The sequence below is a fragment of the Molothrus ater genome, chromosome 7, assembly GCF_012460135.2.
Source record: "Molothrus ater isolate BHLD 08-10-18 breed brown headed cowbird chromosome 7, BPBGC_Mater_1.1, whole genome shotgun sequence".
Taxonomy (NCBI): domain Eukaryota; kingdom Metazoa; phylum Chordata; class Aves; order Passeriformes; family Icteridae; genus Molothrus; species Molothrus ater.
Window position 1 is genome coordinate 27,227,985 of NC_050484.2, and position 18,793 is coordinate 27,246,777.

Here is an 18,793-nt window from a genome sequence, read left to right on the forward strand (position 1 = left end):
GTTAGTGGTAACCTACCTCCACAGTTCGTGCTCTCATCGATGCTGGAGGCTGGCAGGATCACTAAACAAAGAAAAGAAGATTGGAGAAAGTTATAATTTTGCCATCCCTTTATTTCTTCAAGTAATTAAACCCTTTGTGTTTCAGACACAAGAAGGTGCTCATATGTTCTGCAGCAAGCTGAGAGTCTCTCTAGATTGAATTATATGCTCATGGTTTGAAACACATGCAACAAAACCTCTCCGAAGATCTTATAATTCCAGTTCCGTTACCTGATCACTCTTTAGCTTCTTCAATTTAGGGAAAAGATGTTAGCTGAAAAAACCATGAAAAAGAATACCATTGCCTAGAGATGTCAGATTTTTAAGTCAGTGCAATGTGATCCAAAAAAAAGAACATGTGGAAAGGCATTATTCAGTCTAGACCTATATCAGATATTTGCCTGAGAGATTCAATTTCCAGAAAGCACAGGGTGGAATATGCTGATGACCATCTGTCCATCAACAGTGTTGCTCTGTTAGACCCTAGATTAATCTCCCACCTTCATACCCCAATTTTCTGCATCTGCCTCACCGTAATTCTTATCTCTTTTGGGATGCTTTTTGGATACCTGAAATCAACGGCCTTCTGTTGCCCATATGCATACTGAGAACAGAGACAATTTTTATAACCCAGCCTAAGACAAACCGTACAAATTTAAAAGCTTCAATTCAGGTGAAGCAACACTAGTTATTCGTTATGGATCAAGGTAATTCTGTTTAAAAGAAATGCTAAGCTGCTTAAGGGAAAGCCATTTATCCCATGCCTGCCACAAGGGAATTTATAACATTTATCTATTTCCTTGTTTTTCTAGATGCATCCAAGCCCAGTTTTTAATAGAGAAAATCTCAGCCTAGTTTGACAGTCCAGGCATGAGCTGCTCTCCCGAACTGGCCCACCCTGCCCTCCTGGATGACACAGTACATACCAGGAATTTCATTGTACAGGCACTCCTGGTACTGAGTGCTGTTTCCGACGCACTGGGAAGAGTCCGGGCTGTGCACCTCACAGTAGCGGCTGCGGTACTGGATGCCGTCTTCATTGCACAGGCTCCACTCTGACCACTCTGACCAGCCACCTGCAATCCAGGGGCAGGAAAACACACATACAGCATCACCAAGAGGGAAGAGGATGCTTTGTAGATAGCAGACTTCTCCCCTGCTGAAGGATCCCAGATCCTGGCCTGGGCCTCTCTCACACATCTTTTCCATGGGCCCTTAGTGGATTTAATTTTCTCAGTGCAAGCATCGCACCCTACTTGTCAGGTTGTAGTTCTCCTAATGTGGACTAAACTAACCCTTGGTGGAGCACTGCACAGAACAAAGTTGTCTTAAAAGCTCCTATATCAGCTCTCTGGTCAAAGACATACAAGGAGCAGGGTGGAGCAACATTGCACCAAGACCTCCAAGCTTTGATATGGCCTCCCAAAGATACCTCAAGCAGCCAGCACAAATTAGAGCGCTCACAGAGTTTTGCTGAGGTTCCTAAGGACAGGAGTCAGCCTGCACTGGATCAGAAATACACAATGGTAGTTCAAAACCAGCACAAGTCTAAACCCTATCCTCTGAGTTGTAGCACATGCTGATCTGTTGTCTGTGAAACAAAAAGGAAGGACTGTCCTTCAGCAATTGTACAGATTGCTGCCTCATGACTCCTTTTGTTTGTCAGGTCAACTTCCACATTGAAGAACCATGCTCCTGCTTTTTCCATTACTTGAAAGGCATCAACCATTAGCAAAATTTTGCTTGACCGGCACCAGAATGCTAGAGCAAGGGCCAGTGAGCACACAAAGAGGAAGGGGTTTCACTGTAGTTGATACTGGGATGTCTCCTTATCCTCTGGCTCAACAGACATCAAATAAATGACCAAAAAACTTGTAACTGGTGGTGTTTCTGATCTGTTTTTTAAACATTTTGCAGCTGTGCCTTCCTCCCACCAGCCTGGAAGCCAGCTGGAGCAGGGATGAGGAGCAGCTACCTTGGCAGGGGTGCGTGTTGCAGAGGGCCTCCTCGGTGTGCAGCCCAATGCAGATGTCCTCCCCGCTGGACGGAGCTGGGTTGGTGCAGGTCCGCGTGCGCTGGTAGTGCCCACCCCCACAGGTGGCTGAGCAGTGAGACCAGGGAGTCCAGCAAGACCACGAGCCTTTCACTGGAGGATATTGAAAAGCACAGACAGGCAGAGGCCACTGGTTACTCCTCTCACTGTGACAAAGCTGGAGATCCCCAGTGTCTCACCTTGCGCATCCACCCTGCCCACACTAGCTAGCAGTTTCCTGCACCCCAGGACATTTGGGCCTGACAAAAAGAACTTCACATGAAGAGAAAGTACAAATCCACTTCACTCTGTGGATGCAGAATGAAATCTATGCAGAAAAAGACTCTGCATCATAAAGTGCCAAAACCAGAAACTATTCTTTGTTGTAGTCATTCACTGAAACATTCTACTCCAGTCTCTTCCTTTCCTTTTTATAAAACAGCATTCCTGCTACTACTACTATTATTATTATTACTATTATTATTATTATTACCATTACTACAACAACGACTACTATATTGTCTCCTGAAACTTCATAGCAACAGCAGATTTACTTGGGAAAAAAGCGCTGTAGCACAGAAGTTGAGCTTATATGGCACCTTTCTGTGGGAGGCCCAAGTCCTCTTGTTCCAACCTTCAGGAAACAGCAACTCAGAGGCTTTATTTATTGACCCTGCTCATTGCAAGGGCACTGAACTAGGTGACCTTTAAAAGGTCCCTTCCAACCCAAACCACTCTATGATCTAAGCATAACCCCATAAGAGTTTAATTATAAAACTAGGGAGGTACTTAAGATCCCTGAATCCCCTGCCCCCCACCCACTAAACTGCCTGGTTTGCAGGTCCACATGCCATTAATTCAGAAGATAATAACCTGATGACTTAGAGCAAAATAAACCCAGGATTTGTGTATACACATTGAGTGAGGCAGGGAAGGAGGGAGACACGGATAAATAGTAATCATGCACTCAGAACAGATTGTAAAACATCAGAGTGTCTGAGGGGAGAAAACAGCACAGAAAAGGGGCACAGACATTAGTGAAAAAGCCACTGAGAGCTTCCAAAATAGTACTAATAGCTGCCTTTATAGTGCTAGAGTTATTTCCTTTTTATAGGCCATAGAGTGCAATATTTGGCACTCCTGTTATACTCTTGCTGCACATTCTGATCATATCTGCATTTGAATTTTATCTTTGTATTGAATTTTAGAATCATAATAGTACGACTATAATAGAGCATTTTCAAGTGTAGGCCTCAAACTATATTGCCAGAGGTAGATAATTGCTGGAACTGCAAAGAGGCAAGGTAATTTGTGTAAGATCACTTAAATTTACTTTAGACAGTTATTACAGAGCAAGGAGAAGGATAAGTGAGAGAGAATACAGTTGTCAATGGTCTATTACTACTATTCTGGACCAGGAGTGCAACATAAACATGAGGACAAACTCGAAAACCAGGAAACCAGGCAAGAATACTCCCTGCTGGCTGTGCAGGAAATGGTAACTGATGTCAAGAGTAGATGCCCATCGCAAGAACAATACGTAAGCAGGAGAGGGGGAAGAAATAAGTGTTCACAAGAAGAACCACCACATCAAGCATCTCTATACAGTATTAAGCCACATTTATTAAGTCTGCCTTCTCATCATGGAGCAGATGCACCATGATGCCCTCCACTGGATGGAGCATCAAACCTTCCTGAAGCAAAGGATTGCTACAAGCCACCATACCACTTCCTCTAGAGGATGTGGCTGTGTTACCCTCTGAGCCAAGGTGAAACCTAAGTCAGCACTAAAGATAACATATGTGGGTCATTACAATAACTTTAAAAAACATAAGGAAAAGTCCCCCAAATTAAAAATAAAAGAAAAAAAGAAGGCAGCGTAGAAATACTGATTTTGTGGTTGTTGTTGTTGCTCTACCACTAAGATTTCGGAAAACACCTCTGAATTTCATGCAGGAAGGTGATCATGGTTACCTGGGCAGGGGTGAGGATTGCAGTCTTGGTACTCCATCGCTGACCCCACACAGGGCAAGCCACCATTTTTAGGTTCAGGGTTTGTGCATGTTCTCTTCCTGATTCTAAAGCCCAGCTCACAATCCCTGGAGCAGGAAGACCAGGCCCCCCAAAAGGACCAGCCCCCATTGATAATCCGTGCAGAGGTCTTACCAGTCTTGAGGAGGTCATCAACAAGAGCTTCAAGGAAAACAAACAAGATACCATAAGATCACAAATTAATCATTTATTGAGCTTTTAAAAAGGGGCTCAGCTCATGAATAAAATCAGGATCTATGTGCCCTGCAGAATAGTTTCTGTTGAAAGCCCTTGGCAAGAGGGTTTTTTTTCCCCAGAGCTACAGCTAAACTAGACAGAAAAAGAAATTTGTACACATACAAGCTGAGTCTGCTGGTAACCTTGATAAATCACCTCCCTGGGCAGCAAATTGTGGCAATCCAGGCTGTGCCCTCAAGATGCTGCCTTGCATCACAGCAGTCCTGCAGGGAACAACCTGAGTGACAGTGTGCAAGGGGAGAAAGAAAAGACACGCTGTCCTGAGAACAGCTCTTCTCTTCTTTACACCCTCATTACTCGCCTGTTGTCTTTGGGGCAGCCTAGCAGGAGCAAGAACAAATCTATACACTGCCATAAGCACAGAGCTCATGTCTGTATATCCGTGTCATGGGGCACTCCCCATCCCTGCCACTCTGCAGTGACACCAGTCGTACATGTGGACACTACTACAGCCACAGTCAGGGGCTTGTTGTTCCAAGAGCATTCTCCTTCCACCACCCCACCCAGGCCTGCCCACGGTCCCTGTGAGCTGGCAGGACGTACAGTCAGTGTCACACACTGCGGAGCCATCGTTGGGGCAGAAGCGACTCTCGGTTTTCTTCCTCCCGAACTGCAGCTCGTGGGGGTCGGACAGCTGGGCCCGGCACGTGTAGCGGAAGCGCTGCTCCTGGCGGGCCCCGTTCTGGGTGATGTTGACAGGCATCCACGGGGTCCAGGGGGTGTTCCTGCGCACCTCTGGGCAGCTCTCTGGGTTGCAGGTCTTGTATTCCTGCCAAGAAGGAAAACCACTCCTTCCTTACTTATTAAACAGCAGCAGCCTAACTGGCAGAGGCTTATTTACACTTCAGAAAATAACGGGGGTACTCTCTGGATCTCAAACAATCCCCATCCACCTTATCTGACCTCACAGGAACAAAATGTGGTGATTATGGAGGCAGTGTGCTACATAGGTGGACCTCAAGGGTAAACTGTGCTTGCTATTTTTATGTCTCCCTCAGGTTTGTGTTTCTTTGCTGACTCAAAGTCCTGTGGGGCTTCAACAGCCTGGTTCATTATCAGCAGGAGAATAATTCAGGCAAGAGATAATAATAACAGCAAACAAGCTTTCTGCTCTGACCCTGAGATGCTCTTCTCGGGTCAGCCTAGAGAAGCCTCAAGAGGACAAAATGTCAGTAAGGTCTATTCCTTGAAAGTTTATAATTTTATTTTTAATAGTAGGGTTTAGAGTAGATATTTTACAGCTATTTTTGTTTGGTTGGCTTTTCAAACTCTCTAGTGAAGGTTATGAACCATTTGCCATCCTTGGTCTAGAGCAGCCATTGAGCACAGACAGCATTCTGGCTGGCTGGGAATGGGGAGATTCGAGGGTTTTACAATTCTCATCACTAATGGGAAGAATTCCAGCGAGAAACATTTGTGTTCTTGATTTAAATTAACTAAATAAACAACCCTCTTCTGGTAGAGGGGAAGAAATGTAATGCTTCAGGACTTCATGATTCTACTGTAAATGCCAAATATCTTGGTAAGAAACAGGAAGTTCCAGATCAAACTTGCTTACACCAAAATGAAGCCCCACACAACCAACTAAAATGGCTGCATGAAACAGCTGTCGGAACAGCAATGGGAAAGTAAAGAGAGCAAACGGGCTGTTGGACCTGTAGTTTACTCAAGTGTGACAGTGCAACTCATTTTTGATGTTTGTGTGGCCTCCTTGACTCAGCAGGATCATCCCTGGGAGTGGGACAGAAGAAAAGAACATGTCTAGAGCTTTCAGGTAAAGGACTTGATATCAGCCTACAGAGGCCTAAGGAAAAGCATTGTATACAAGTTTGTCCCTAAATCTGCCACCCCTCTGTTTCCAAGTTCATTTCAGCATTCTCTGCAGAAAAAAACTGAGGATAGCATTTTCTTCTTGCTTGAGAAATAAAACCACAATGGAGAGAGAAACTAAATACCACATTCCCCAATGCTACTGTCAATAGGTGCCCCTCATGCAATGTCAGTAAATAATACATACCACAGCACAGCCTGGACATGTGTTTCCATTTTCACAGGACCTCTGCCTTGAATGAATCCCTCCACCACAATTCACGCTACATTTATTCCAGGGTCCCCAGGAAGACCAAAAAATCGGTAATGGACATGGATTGTTCTCATTACAGAATCTGAAAGAAGAAAGTGCATTGCTTAAAAAACTCCACGTCAGCACATCCAAGGGAGGAAACGGTGTGGGATGCAAGACTGCACACTGCATTTGGGCACAACTGATGCATGCACAGAGCCAGCAGTGGCTGACACAACATCAGATTAGCAATATTCCTGTCCATGGAGAGGAATGTAGCCTTTGTACCAAATGGGAATGGTTAATCAGGCTGAGCTCATTGGAGTAAATGGCTGAGATCAGGTTTTCTGAAGTGCTCTGTCTCAAAACTTTTCCACAAACACTGAGTCCACAAAAGAGCTCATAAACTGATGCCCAAGTGTCACAAAGAGAGAGTGGATAGCAAATATTCTAAATGGGATGACTGGTAGGAGGACAACTCAACAGTGATCTGTCACTAATAGCAGGTACTAAACACCTCACAATCTTCTTTTTACACAATCTGGCTTTTACTGCTGCCTCAGCCCTAACAAGCTAGAGTTTGCAACTGGATCCTATGTGCATCTAAAGGCAGGCCCTAAGTGAATGCTATTTCATGTTCTGTGTCAAAAGTAACTGTGATTTTGTTCATCTTTTTAATCAATATTTTTTTCAAATTTAATCAGATAGAACTGCAACTGACTCAGAGGTCTAGTCTAGTCTTTAAACCCAAAAAGGACTATTGTGAATGGACACAAATCAAACCAAACATTAAAATGTCTTGAAACATGGAAGTTAAATGAATTGCTCTTTTTATTCTGAGAAATGCAGAGACATATGTCTTAGTGACCACTCAAGGGACAAGCAACAGCCTATTGCCAAGTACAGGTGACCTTTAATGAAATGTCAGGCCTGGAAGGAAGTTGGGATGCCTTGAAGCATGTATTTCATGAGGGGCCAAGCTTGAAGAAGGGTTATAGTGCAGATGGCTCTGTAGGTTCAGAAAGTTCTAGGTTTTTAGTAATTTTGTGTGAAATTTTCATAGTTTAGAGGGGGAAAAAGATGTTTTTCTGATACCATACCCTGCAAAAACTCAAGCCTGAATCTGTGAGTTAAGCTTATTTTGCCTTGAACTGCTTTTAGAGCATCAGCACAAGTAATAGAGATTTGGAAATGGTGCAACTGGCAGTGAGCTGCACATACTCAGCTGCCACTCCAGGGATGGATCAGAGCAGAGTAACTGTGTCCATAAACTCTACAGTGCCAACAGCAGGCACAGCTTCTGCCTTTGGGGAGGAGGTCAGCCCTCTGTCTGGGACAGGAATACTTGCAGAGGTCTGAAGGGTCCTGCTTGGGAGTGAGGGCAGCTCTGAAGTGTCTGATGTTCAAAGGCTCACTGAAAGAGGGTGTCCATGCACGTACACAGCCGCATCCCTCCCATGCTCCAGGACTGCTTCCGCTCTGCACTTTGAGCCCTACAGCCTCAATCTGCCTTCCCAGCACCACTACAGCCCCAGGAATGAACATACACCATCATGGACAGCCCTTACCTTTCCTCCCTGCTCTGTCCAACGCAGACCCTGCCCCCGTACCGTGGAGCGGGATTGCTGCAGGAGCGCTGCCGGACCTGGAAGCCGATCCCACAGGAGGTGCTGCATGGGGCCCAGGAAGACCACGGCGTCCAAGCGCCATTTCTAGCAAAAAGGGTGAGAGAGAACACACTATGGGAAAAGTGTTGAACTCATGGTAGAATAGATCATTCATTTCAACCAGTCTTTGTATTGGGGGAGTTTTTTAAAAGGGAGTTTCAAAAGTGCCTAGCAGTGGCCTAACTTTCCTCCTTTGAAGTCTCTAAGAATTGTAAAGGAAGACAACTAAGCCAATGCTGAATAATTTTGAAAATGTCTCCTAGGATTTACTGGGTGATAGTATGGTTGGTGTAATTTTCATTGACTATTCCCCATCATCTTCCCCATGTATCATAACCCTGCTCTTCTGACCTACTGGCTTATCCCAAAGTTGTATGTTCCAAACTCTTCTGCACAAAGAGTTCTGGTTTTAAGGATCACGAATGCCAGTTGTGCTGAAGGATGTAAAAAACCTACCCTCTGGTAATTCAGTAGGTACTGATGCTTTAAATCTTTTACAGCAACACCACTGCCAGCTCCCATGTTTTTATCACAAACCTCATAATATCTTGTGTTTTCCTAAAGCCTTCAGCATTGAATCCTATTAAGTGGAAATCTCAAATTTCATTAAAAATAACAATAATTGCCTCTAGCTTTCATGGCCGCCTGAAGACGTCACTGTAGTGTGACCTTAAATCTGTAGAAACCAGAGGCAATTAAGAGCTCAGAGGCAGGATCGAGTTTCATGGTTTAATGAGCGATCACATCTCTGCTGAACAGTGGTAACACAGCCTGAAGCCAGTGTGATGTAAAACTGCCTAGTTCACACCTCATCGCTGGAGACATTGGCAAAGCTCCTGTGAGAGGCTGAGCACGTGCAGGTGCCTAAACATGTGCTTACACAGAGGCCAACATTTTCATCTTTAAAATCTTGCATCTATTAAAGCTCACCTTCCTCTGATTTGGCAGCACTGGACCTTGAAGCAGGAGAGGAGGAACCATATCTCATCCATTCTGTGCGGCAGGTTTCATTTCATATGAAGCCAGTGGTAATGCTCATTCTTATAAAACTGCCTAATCTTGACACTTCAGTGCCTTAAGCCAAAAAATATCTTTCCCTGGGTGTGTTTTTTTATAAAGAAAAACCTTTCTAAAAAAACCTACTCAAAAAACAACTCAGGTGCTCTCTGACTCTTGAAAGCTAAGCTTGAAAACAGATGTTAATTTTCAAAGCATTTACTGAACTAATAACACTGCTGGCAAGAAGTATTTTCTGGCATAGCACCAATCAGGGCAGAGGATGAAAGTTAAAACCCACATTGCCCTTCACAGTTTTTGTATTTTTTATCAACTCTTGCCTGTTCTTGGCAGCTTTATTTCAGAACCCTGTTAGATCTTTTCCCCCTCCTCTTCTTGTGCTCTCATCCTTCTCCCTCTCTCCCTTCCCCTCACCCACCACAAAAAAGGTCAAAGAACAAGAAATCCACTCATATAAAAATCCTACTATTCCATATTATTCTGCCATGTTTTAAACTACCTACTACCTCCCCACTCTTTAACCCAAAAGAACCATTATAGGTAAAATCATGAAAAAAAAATCAAATGGAAGGTTGCTGTTACTGCTGCAAAAAGGGCAAGTAACTTCTACTAAAGAAATCCTCAAAACCCCAACAAGTCTCAACATCCATTTGTGTTTCAGGATTTTTAACAGAAAGAAAGATACCTTCCACTTTCATATCTCCAGCTTTTTAATATAACTCATCTTTAAACATCCTACTCCCTCTTTGCAGAAAGAAATCTCAATGCCATATGAAGTCAATTAAAGGAAATTTGAGGGCTGAAGCGGATGTAAGATGACCAGATGTCCCTATTTTTCAAACCATGCTGTTTTTGTATGTCTTAAGATTGAATAATCTGTTTTTCATCCCCTTCTTAGAAGCTGTTCCTGCCTTAAGAGGCATCAGAGCAGTGCTGAGAAATCCATCCCACTGGCATGTTTTCCATTTGCCACTGACAGAAAAAGCCTGCTTGGGAAAGGCTTTGCTCAGCCCACAGTGGCAGCACAGGGGTAGGAATGACTGCACACCTTTTGGGCAACACAGCTCATAACTGGAAGGGAAAATGCCAGTTAAAACATGAGTGTTGCTGAATTTTTGGTGCCAAGGTCAGCACTGATCTCCAGGGATGAGTCAAGAGGCAGCTGTCCTTAATGGAATGAATGTTTATGGAGGAGATAAAGTAGATAAAAACTATATTGACCCAATATTTACCAAAATCCTGTCTGCCCCCACCCTGATTAAATAGTGCTTACACTACTGCATCATCTTCCCTTGAGTCATGACGTGATCTGGTCTGAGGGTGGTGGGGCACCACAGACACAAACACCATGGCTATGTTTGGGCACTCTCCAGGAGGACATTTAGCTTCCATACTGCCAGAGCTAAGCTTCAGGCTTCTGTGGGCAGGCAGTGCTTTGGCCCCAGCTGAGCTGCCTGTGCTGCTCCAGCACCATCCTGGCAGTCACCTCCCGCACCTGCTGGCTGCCAGAGGATGAGCCAGAGGATGAGGAGCTGCTCTCACCTGCACAGCCTGTGCTGCAGACAGGTCACAGACTCACAGAACAAGGCAAACAAGCCCTGCCTGGAGCTAGGCTCAGCCCTGTCCTTACAAGTGTTGCTCTGGAGGAGCTCTGCTTGGTTTTGGCAAAGTGGCCTTGGAACCCAAACTCTGAAAAGTTATGGGCTTGTTGATTTTTTTAGTCTGCTGTTCAGCTGGCTGACAACTACCTCTGCCTTACTCACCTCCTCCTGATGGGTGACTACTCACTTTACAGCTGAAGGAAACCAAGGCACAGTATAGTGTACAGTAATTTAGGGTTTCCAAAGATCTTTGCCTGAGGGCCCTTTGCTCAGAGCGCTTGGGCTTCTACATTTTCCACTAACTTCAAGCTGGACCTCACACACCTCACACTGGCTGGGATACAATGACATGGTCACAAGGAAGGAGCTAAGCTGTGCACACACACAACTCTTGCTCTCTTGAGAAGCACAAAGATGCTGAGGTACCTTGAACAATTTGCGACCTCAATCCTGGCCCCTTCACAGCTGCGACCTCCACAGCGAGGACGAGGGCTGTCACATGAACGTGACCTACACATACAGGAGCCTGTACTGTCCCCATCTGAGTGCTCACACAGTTGCCATGGGGACCAAGGCCCCAATCTTCCATTGGTTGTCAGGTTTTTCACCTAATTTTAAGAGAAAAAAAAGTCATTAATAGCAAGTTTACATTTCTGGAGACAGGCCCACAATAGAAATGCCAAACAAAGCTGCCGGGGGGATTAGGATGCATCTTAGATGGGAGCTGTCTGTGCTTGTGAGCAGGATTCAAAACAGAGGGTTGTTTTCAGACAATGCCACATCAATATTTACCCTCCAAATTCCATGCTGCATACCTAACATGTGCACACAGGCACCGAGCCGACCCAGCCAGCACCACACCAGGAGCAACATCCATCTGCCACACCACACAAACACCACGCTCCCTGTTCCACACTGCACAGATTCAGCCTTTCAAGCAACACTGTGGCCAGTACTGACTGACCCCACTCCATCATATTCCAGCCTCTGCAGGGCTTCCTGCAGAGTATTTTCCAAGTTAGTGTTCCTATAACCATAGTGACCAGCTGAGAGGCCTCACTGAGTTGGCGCTGCCCAAACCTGCAGTAACAACTGTTTCCCTTTCTAAACTGAGGCACAGCCTAAATGGCTGAAGAACAAAAAGTGGACATGATGGTGACTAGCATTAATGCTGAGGGTCACATAGTCACCTACAGAGTTAAGAATTCATCTCAAGACAATTTATAGACCAGACCATCCTGCTATCTGTTCCCTCTGCCCTTTGCCTCATGCCTGCACAACTCTGAACAGTCTGGGACTTGACAGCTTCCTGCACTCTGTAGTGAGGGAAAAATACAGTAGTGCTGGCAGACCAAGAGCATAAGAAACAGAACTGTTTCAGGGCTGGTGACGACTCTCCAGTAGAGAGGGTGTCAGAGTTTGCTCTCCATTTGCTTAACCAGTGCTTCTAGGGGAGCCTTAAGCTGAGGGCTTGGAGACCAGATTGCTGGGACCCTTGGGGTTGCTTGCCCCCAAGGCTGTCTGGAGAGGATGTGAGCTACTTGCTTCTCCTGGAATCCCTCCTGGCCACTACTGCCTTCTTGTGCCCACTCCACCACTACTGCAAAATCCTGCAGCCCAAGACCATGTCTTGAAAGCTTCCCTGAACACCCCTGTCCTGGCATCCCCTCTGCTACTGACTTGAGAAACAAGATGCAGAAAGGGATTGGTGCTGGCCCTGCCTGCCTACAGATACCCCCTTGTAAGAGCACAGCACCATGATGCACTTCTGCCCTGCTGGCTCCGTCCATGCTCCCCACCCCATGCCCCATCCCAAAGAGCCAGGCCTTGCAGGCAGATGGTACAGATGGTGGCTGCCTGCAAGCAGCCCATGCCTGTGGGGTGGCCCATGCGGTGGTGGGGTGCTCAGCAGCTTTGGTAAAGCCTCTGGCAAAGGCAAAACTGGATTTGGCCTCAGTGTTTCACACAACAAAGGGTGAAGGCAGGAAGAGGCTGGGCCCCTGGCAAGCAGCCCTGGCCCCATATCTGAGCCAGCTACCCTGACAAACCCCACAGTGCCATGCTCCACTGAGCCCTGCTGCCAGCAGGATCAGTCCCCTGGGCTGCCCCAGGGGGGAATGATTGTCCCTGCTTTACAGACAAGTAAACCAAGGCACAGAGGGGCTGTGAGCCTGCTCAGCAGCCATGCAGGGAGCCAACCACAGCCATGGGAAGAGTGCTTTCCAGCATTCATCCTCTGAAACATGCTGCTCTGTGCTAATTCTCCAAGATTGGCACTACGTTAAACACTCCGAATGTACCTCTGGTGGGTTGTCATCTTCCCCTCTCACCCATCTACAGCAGCATCAAAAATATGCAGCAGTGGCATGGAAGCAATTTAGATCTGATACTGCACTCCTCAGGCTCCAGCTGGGGGTTTCAGGCATTTGCTGTAAGCTTTTGTTTGCAATAGATTATCATGTAGTTGTAAAAATTTGCTCTGGGCTGAAGGTTACAAGGCAAGATGCCCACAGAGGAGATCGCTGAGCTTTGTTGTTGTTGAATTTGCTTTTTTAAACATTGTTTAAAAATCAATACAGTTGGGTTTCTAGAGGTTGGAGGGGGGGAATCAAAATAAGTACTTTGAGGTATTTAATACTAGATTTTTATCTCATTTTTCCTCCTGCCTTAGAAAAGTCATAATCCAAGTATTAGATCATTTCTATTCATTTTTGAGCCAGAAAGCCTTGCCGATTCCAGCAGGGAGTTCTGTTCTGAAATCAATGGGATGATGTGGCCCATGGCATCAATTAAAAAAAAAAGCTAGCAAATAATCATTGGCTCATAAGTGATACTGGGAAACAACCCAAAAATTAAACAAATAAGCAACCATAACCAAAATGCTGAGATTTATAAACATGTCACACTGTGAGTGTGGGAAGATTATACTTAAGAAATTACATATGGATTATCATTCTATCTTTAAATCCACAAAAATATCTTCAAAAGAGTAAACTTAGGAAGTGGGATAAAAACCCATATGCACTGATCTTTTTCAGGAATACCTTTACAAGGCAAATCCTTTGAAGCCCATCAGGCAGAGAGGACATCTATAAAAACACATCTGATCAAATGCCCTTCTCTCACCCGACAATATTGCCATTTCTGGAATTCTTGTCTTTTATAAACTGCCATACTCACACCAAAGGCCTAATATTTTTCTTTCTTCCTTGTAGAATCTAAAAGCTCAAGCGCAGGATCTAAAAATTCAGACTGACCACTCCTAATCTCTGCTACCAGGATATTTTCCATGTTTATTCTGATATTACAGGTAAGACTGGAAGCATTCCTTGTTCTTTCAATTCATCTATTCTTTATCTTGGGATTCAGATATCAACTGCTCATAATTTTGCCAAGCTTTAATTACTTAATCTGGAAGTTGCCACGTTAGCTGTTTGATGAAAGCTGAAAATTCTTGCAAAGTTTCAGTCAAACTGCTTAAACCATTTATAAAATCAAATTTAGAGGAAAATACTGTCCATAAGTTGCAATATTTCCTTGAAACAAACTAGTGTTCAGAGCAAGGAACTGAACTTCATGTCCTTGTAACATCTTTTTGCAATTCCCATGAAAAGCCATTCAAAACTGTTCAGAGTATAAAATCATTAGGACATGGGGAAAATTCAGTTTTCAGAGATTCATAGATTTTAATCCCAGCACCGAAAGACTTTTCTGTGCACAGGAGATACTTCAGTGTGGGCAGGAGTAGGATCACCCTGAGCACTGCAGCTCTGAGCAGCTGAGTCCACATGAATTGACAGAAGGGTACAAGACACCCAAAAACAGAGTGGGGAAACTGCCACTGATAGCAAGAAAATGAGGTAGCATGGAACAGATGCAATATGAGTAAGATAGGGGTTTGCTGGAAACACAGAGTGGGACTGGGATGAAAACCTGGAAGGAAGATCATTGTTTGGCTCAGGATAAGGAGGATGGTACACTTTACTGGGAATACTCAATTCCTGACTTGCCAACCACCCTTAACAGTGACACCATGAGCTTGACTAACAGTTTATCAGCTAAAGTTAAAGTTCCTTTCCTGCTGGTGGCTCATGTTGGCATCAGTAAGATACCACAAAATAGGATGCATCTGTTTTTCTGAAATCAAAGCACACCTCACTCCCTTCTCCCAAGAAAGCAGGTACAATCCTGTATCAGGACTCCCTGGTAAACTATGGGCACATACATGGAAGAGCAGTTTAGCTTGTGGAATTTGTGTGCTACCATTTCTTAATGTTAAAATGGTTGAGACTGCAATCTCAGTAACCCTTAGGAGATTCTGGATGTTATCTAGTAATACCATACAGTAACCATTACCCCATGTATTATTTTAACACTGCATGATTAAGCCTCCATCTAAAGTCCCTTAATATTAAAGCTGGAGAGTGGGGATCTATGGCACAAAGTAGTTCTGTACAAAGATGTTCAGACTAGCTCTGAACAAGCCTGTTTGCACAAGAGCAGCAGTCAAGTTGTGTTAGTGTTGTGGTTGACTCATACAAATGCCTGGCCCATGTAGGATATAATTCAATAATATGCCAATTCTGGCTTTAAAAGTTGCTGAATGCCAGTCTCTCAGCTGTGCCAGGACATCTGTTTGTGGGCTAGGCTGCAGAAGAACTCACTGACATTAGCTGGGTTAGGAAAAGTTTATTTGGGAGGGGTGCTTTTAATCTACACCATTTCACACTTGACTGTGATCTCACATACAGCTGTACCAGCACAGCTGAGTGCCTGGTGCTCAGCCCAGAAAAGTAGGGTGGGAAAAGCCAGGACTTCTTATGAGAGTAACTCATCCAACTAAACTCACAGACAGGTCTTTTGCAGGAATGAAGTTTGGCATTGGGTCGCTACATTCCCCTTCCCTTTCAGTGCTCATCTGCACATGCTGTTCTAGACCCTTGCTTCTGTTGTCCATGACCTTTGTCCTGCACTGAATACAAGGAAATACTTGGATGTTGCTGATGCAGGTGTTTAAATGAGCCATCCCACTCCATGTCAGTGTGAATTCGTTCCAGTGAGTGGCAGGGGTTAAAGGAAAAGGAAGCACTTGCATGTGGATTTTAAACAGCTTGGCAGCCTGTCAGTCAAAGAGCACAAGGCTGACATATGTAACAGAATAGGAGCGTCTACACAGAAAATAGACACAATGGAATTTTAAAACAAATGTAAAATGCACCCCAAGAGCAGTCGAATCTCCTGAATATTCTGTGCTGGATTTTTATGACCTTGAAACAATGACCTGGAGTAGTTTGTTCCCTAGTGTGCACCACAGCAGACATGTTCAAACTAGAGGATTAACACCTCACACACCTATCAACAGACACAGGCATTAAGCAGGATGAGATAACAGCATGGGCAATCAAGAAGCACTGCATCCCAGTTCAGCACAGGAGGGTTATAAACACACAAGCCTCTGAATCTAGCAGTGAAAAACTCAAGCCTGCCAAGCTGAGGATGGATTGAAGTAATGACTAATATTTCCTGCGAAAATATCTTCCAAGTAAGGAAGATAAGGGGAATAAACATCCCAGCACCTCCAGACAGAAATAGCGTACTGAAGATATAACCCATCCAGTCCTCTCTTCCTATCTACTGGATTTAGCAGTATTAACATGCTAATTGACGTTAGATAATAACAATGAGCATTAATGACAATTTCTCCTCCACCCTCAATTTATTTAACAAGACTGCTTTTTCATTCCCAGCCATCTTGGAGGTACAGTTCAAGCAGCAGGAATTATACTCAGCCAGACAGCTTCTGGGGATCACAGCCAGGAACTGGATATTGTCATCAGAGAAGGGTGGGTGGCTGGGAAGGGAGCTGGAGAGGCAACTCAAACTGATTCAAGAAGAGACAGTTATTTTCTATTTGCATCTCTTGGAGACCAGAACCAGGAAAAAAGCCATCTCTTTGCAATATCATGTAGATTTGGTCTCAGGTCTGCTGGAGTCAAATTAGAACAGCCAGACCTCTTCAGGCTGCCACACACCCCCCTTCCCTTCTCCCTTCTACACATACACACATCAGTATATATAAAATGCTTCCACTGCTTCCACTTACTGGGCACTCAGTAATATTTTGGGTCCAGAGGCTCATGTTGGAGCTGTCCTCAATGGTGGTGCATCGCTTCTGCTTGCTATCCCAGCCACAGTAAGGGTCTCTGGCTCCCAGGCATTCCCTGCATGTGCAAAGACAAAAGATTAAAGCCCTTTAAGACTGTCTAGCTCCAAAGACATGTATTCAAGTATAGTCCTTGTATGTGACAGCTGTCAACCGCACTGAGGCTCAGCAGAAGAAACAATTTCTTTAAGCAGAGGTTTACCTGCTTGGAAGGGAGGAAAAATGGATAGGAGGGTGATAGGACACAAAGCAAATATCACTCATAGAAGCTGTAGATTAAAAATCACTTCACTCTTCTCCAAGGCCTAGGGAAAGAAAATGACTTTACAAATTTTAGTCAAAGAACACTTGTCATTGAGATATCTTTGAGCCCCCATGTAATCACACAGCAGGCCAAATCTCACACAAAGCGACCTCTGTGACTATGTTTTCTGACACTGTGTCCATCCGAAGGGGTTAGACAAGCAGAATTAGCCAATGGACTGGTAATAAAGGCTTTCTATTAGTCTTGGTCTTTGCTGGAACAATGGTTTCATTTATAATCCCAGTATCAAGATGTCAGTTTAGAAAAGTCACAGCAGAACATTATTTCTAAGCTTTTGGCTGCTTTGAACACTGCTGTATTCATTTTCCTCCTGAATCCATATTTACAGGCTAAGTGTGTGTTCCCAACATGTGAGCTGCTAAACAAAAATATCTAGGGCTATTACTGTCACTTAACAGTGAAGATCAGTCACAGAAGTAGTCTGTACCAATAAAATTCAGCTGTATTGGTCGTTCCCATGAGTTGCTTTCAAATTGTTAATTTTCAGTAAGAAAATATAAAGGTACAAGTCACATCATGCATGTATTAGTGAAAGACAAAGAGAGGACTAAACCTAAAAATATTCACAAGACTATTTTTAATCCCTATGATCCATTCTCTTCATCACACAAAAGGCTGATAAGATCTTTCAAAAAATCCCAAATGACTTGAAAACTGCCAATTAGACAGCAGCAAGGGACCAGGGGAAAGATTCAGTTTGAGAAGCTAAACAGGAGAGTAATAAAATGTAATCTAAGGCAAGGTATCGGTATGATTAACGAAACATCAAACCCCCCCCCACCAAATGCAATGAGATGTGAACTGTTCCCTCCCAGAAATCTTTGAAATCCTATTAGCCTGTAATCAGCTGCAAATGAAAAAGCAAGTCCCTCACACACAGCTGAGAACACTCTATTAGTCTGTACTGACTCCACAGTGATTTGTCCCAAAGCAAACCCCAGATTGCTTTGATGTCTGGTACCCATTGCTTTATATATATCTATACACAGACACATTTATATTTTAATTATGAGCTTCCAGTTTGCTCCGTTCCTACATTTCCTCTACTAAAGATTTCACACACAGAGTTGTAAGGAACAAAACTTCTTTTTCATGCTTTATGAAGGTAGTTACAGCGACTGTCTCTACTGTATTTTTCCTTCAGTTGCTTCAGCACGCCCAAGGAAAAGGCAAAGATGATTTTACCCCAGCCCCAGGCAACAGAACATCAAATATTTACCTAGAAAATGGCTTGGGATCCTCAGTCCAAGGACACAGAAGGGACACGTGCTGCTTTGCTCATTACTTTGGCTAAAGACCCCTGTCCTGCTGTTTTGGCAACCCACACCACCCTCACCCACCAAGGGGGGCTGCTGCCACATCCAGAGCTGCCTTTGCTGTACAGCAGCCCCTCAGCAAGGACAGCACCCAGTTCAATACTGAGCACACCCTGGGGCATCTGCCCACACTCTGAGGTGACAACTTGGCACCTCAGGAGGAAACTGGGCAGTTTCTAAAAGGTAGAAAAAGAGAAGCAGTGGAGGGTGGGGGGGCAGGGGGGAAGGTCCTGCTTTTCTTCAGAGAGCCTTTTGGTCAGCCTTTCAGACCCTGACACCACA

At 44.5% G+C, this 18,793-nt stretch overlaps 1 protein-coding gene across 5 annotated transcripts in view; it reads right to left on the reverse strand.

The window, feature by feature from the left end:
• The window catches only part of SEMA5B (semaphorin 5B), a 266,971-nt gene that overhangs the window by 24,453 nt on the left and 223,725 nt on the right, over positions 1-18,793 (reverse strand). For 4 of the 5 annotated variants that reach the window (XM_036386655.2, XM_036386657.2, XM_036386654.2 and 1 more), the window contains 9 exons: positions 16,811-16,928; positions 11,134-11,315; positions 7,991-8,134; positions 6,378-6,525; positions 4,904-5,129; positions 4,046-4,264; positions 2,015-2,185; positions 966-1,115; positions 17-61 (listed from right to left, as the gene is read on the reverse strand). In XM_036386655.2, the coding sequence (XP_036242548.1) occupies positions 17-61; positions 966-1,115; positions 2,015-2,185; positions 4,046-4,264; positions 4,904-5,129; positions 6,378-6,525; positions 7,991-8,134; positions 11,134-11,315; positions 16,811-16,928 (1,403 nt within the window). Of the gene's footprint in view, positions 1-16; positions 62-965; positions 1,116-2,014; positions 3,574-4,045; positions 4,265-4,903; positions 5,130-6,377; positions 6,526-7,990; positions 8,135-11,133; positions 11,316-16,810; positions 16,929-18,793 lie in introns of those variants that run through there. The other variant, XM_036386659.2, reaches the window with a different exon arrangement.